Source organism: Austrofundulus limnaeus, unplaced genomic scaffold (assembly GCF_001266775.1).
Source record: "Austrofundulus limnaeus strain Quisiro unplaced genomic scaffold, Austrofundulus_limnaeus-1.0 Scaffold2352, whole genome shotgun sequence".
In the NCBI taxonomy this organism is placed as follows: domain Eukaryota; kingdom Metazoa; phylum Chordata; class Actinopteri; order Cyprinodontiformes; family Rivulidae; genus Austrofundulus; species Austrofundulus limnaeus.
In genome coordinates, this window is record NW_013954754.1 from 2,347 (window position 1) to 3,216 (window position 870).

At 43.6% G+C, this 870-nt stretch overlaps 2 protein-coding genes across 2 annotated transcripts in view; one reads left to right on the forward strand and one right to left on the reverse strand.

Moving 5' to 3' along the window:
• LOC106510844 (transcription factor Adf-1) overlaps positions 1 to 391 on the forward strand; it is a gene marked incomplete at its 5' end in the record, with an annotated part of 2,700 nt that extends 2,309 nt beyond the window's left edge. Inside the window, 1 exon segment of the mRNA XM_013999570.1 lies at positions 237 to 391.
• LOC106510845 (putative nuclease HARBI1) lies at positions 286 to 870 on the reverse strand (the record flags this gene model as incomplete). The annotated part of the gene is given in 1 exon segment (XM_013999571.1): positions 286 to 870. A coding segment is annotated over 1 exon segment (353 nt), but the record flags the coding sequence as incomplete, so codon positions are not given.

The following is an 870-nucleotide window of genomic DNA, read 5'->3' on the forward strand; positions in this document are numbered from 1 at the left end:
TAAAACAGCGCAGGACAGCTGTACGCTGCAGACTTGTCTGCATCGTGTGCTTTGCTTTTGTTTTACATAGCAACTGCTATGCTTATGAAGTCAACACTCGAACGACAAACAAAGGATGAGGACAGATGAAAATTTCATAAAGTACACACTTTTATAAGCTAATATTAAGGTATCATTTTAATCTGGAAACCACAGTACGTCTTTTTTATCCTTTAATCCTTGTTTATGTATGTATGACTACTTTTATAAAAAGAAATTAAACACAGAACAGAAATTCATCACAACTTTGGGGTGTTATTTTTTACTTAATTGTACACATGCAACAAATGCAAATGTGATGAAGACTGTTGATAGTGAACTTGGTGTACTTGTGCTAAACACGGCGTTGAAATACAAATACAAATATGTCATGCAAACGAAAGGGAGCCATATGTACATAAACTTGCAAGAATGATTTGTCTCTGCAGGTCATTTTGCGGCATGTAACACAGCCGTTGCAGGTGCGTGGGGGTGATGTTTACTCTGTTGGCTGCCATGCCACTGCTCCCTCTTCGGAGAAGTAGTCCATGAATGCCCCTCTGGCCGCCATAGCTTCTCTTGCCGCACAGTTTGCTCCCATTCTCTGCACACTATGAAGGGGTTCTGTTGTGCCACCCCGTGCTGGTGTTTCATTGTCAACCCTCATGAAGTTGTGCAGAACACAAGTGGCTTTCACACATTTCTCCACAACCTCAGGGGAGATTTCAAGGTCACGGCGAAACATACGCCACTGACCAGACCAGATCCCAAAGGCATCCTCAACCACCAGCCGTGCCCGTGACAGTCGATAGTTGAAAACACGTTGCTCTCTGGTCAGTTCCCCACGTCCTG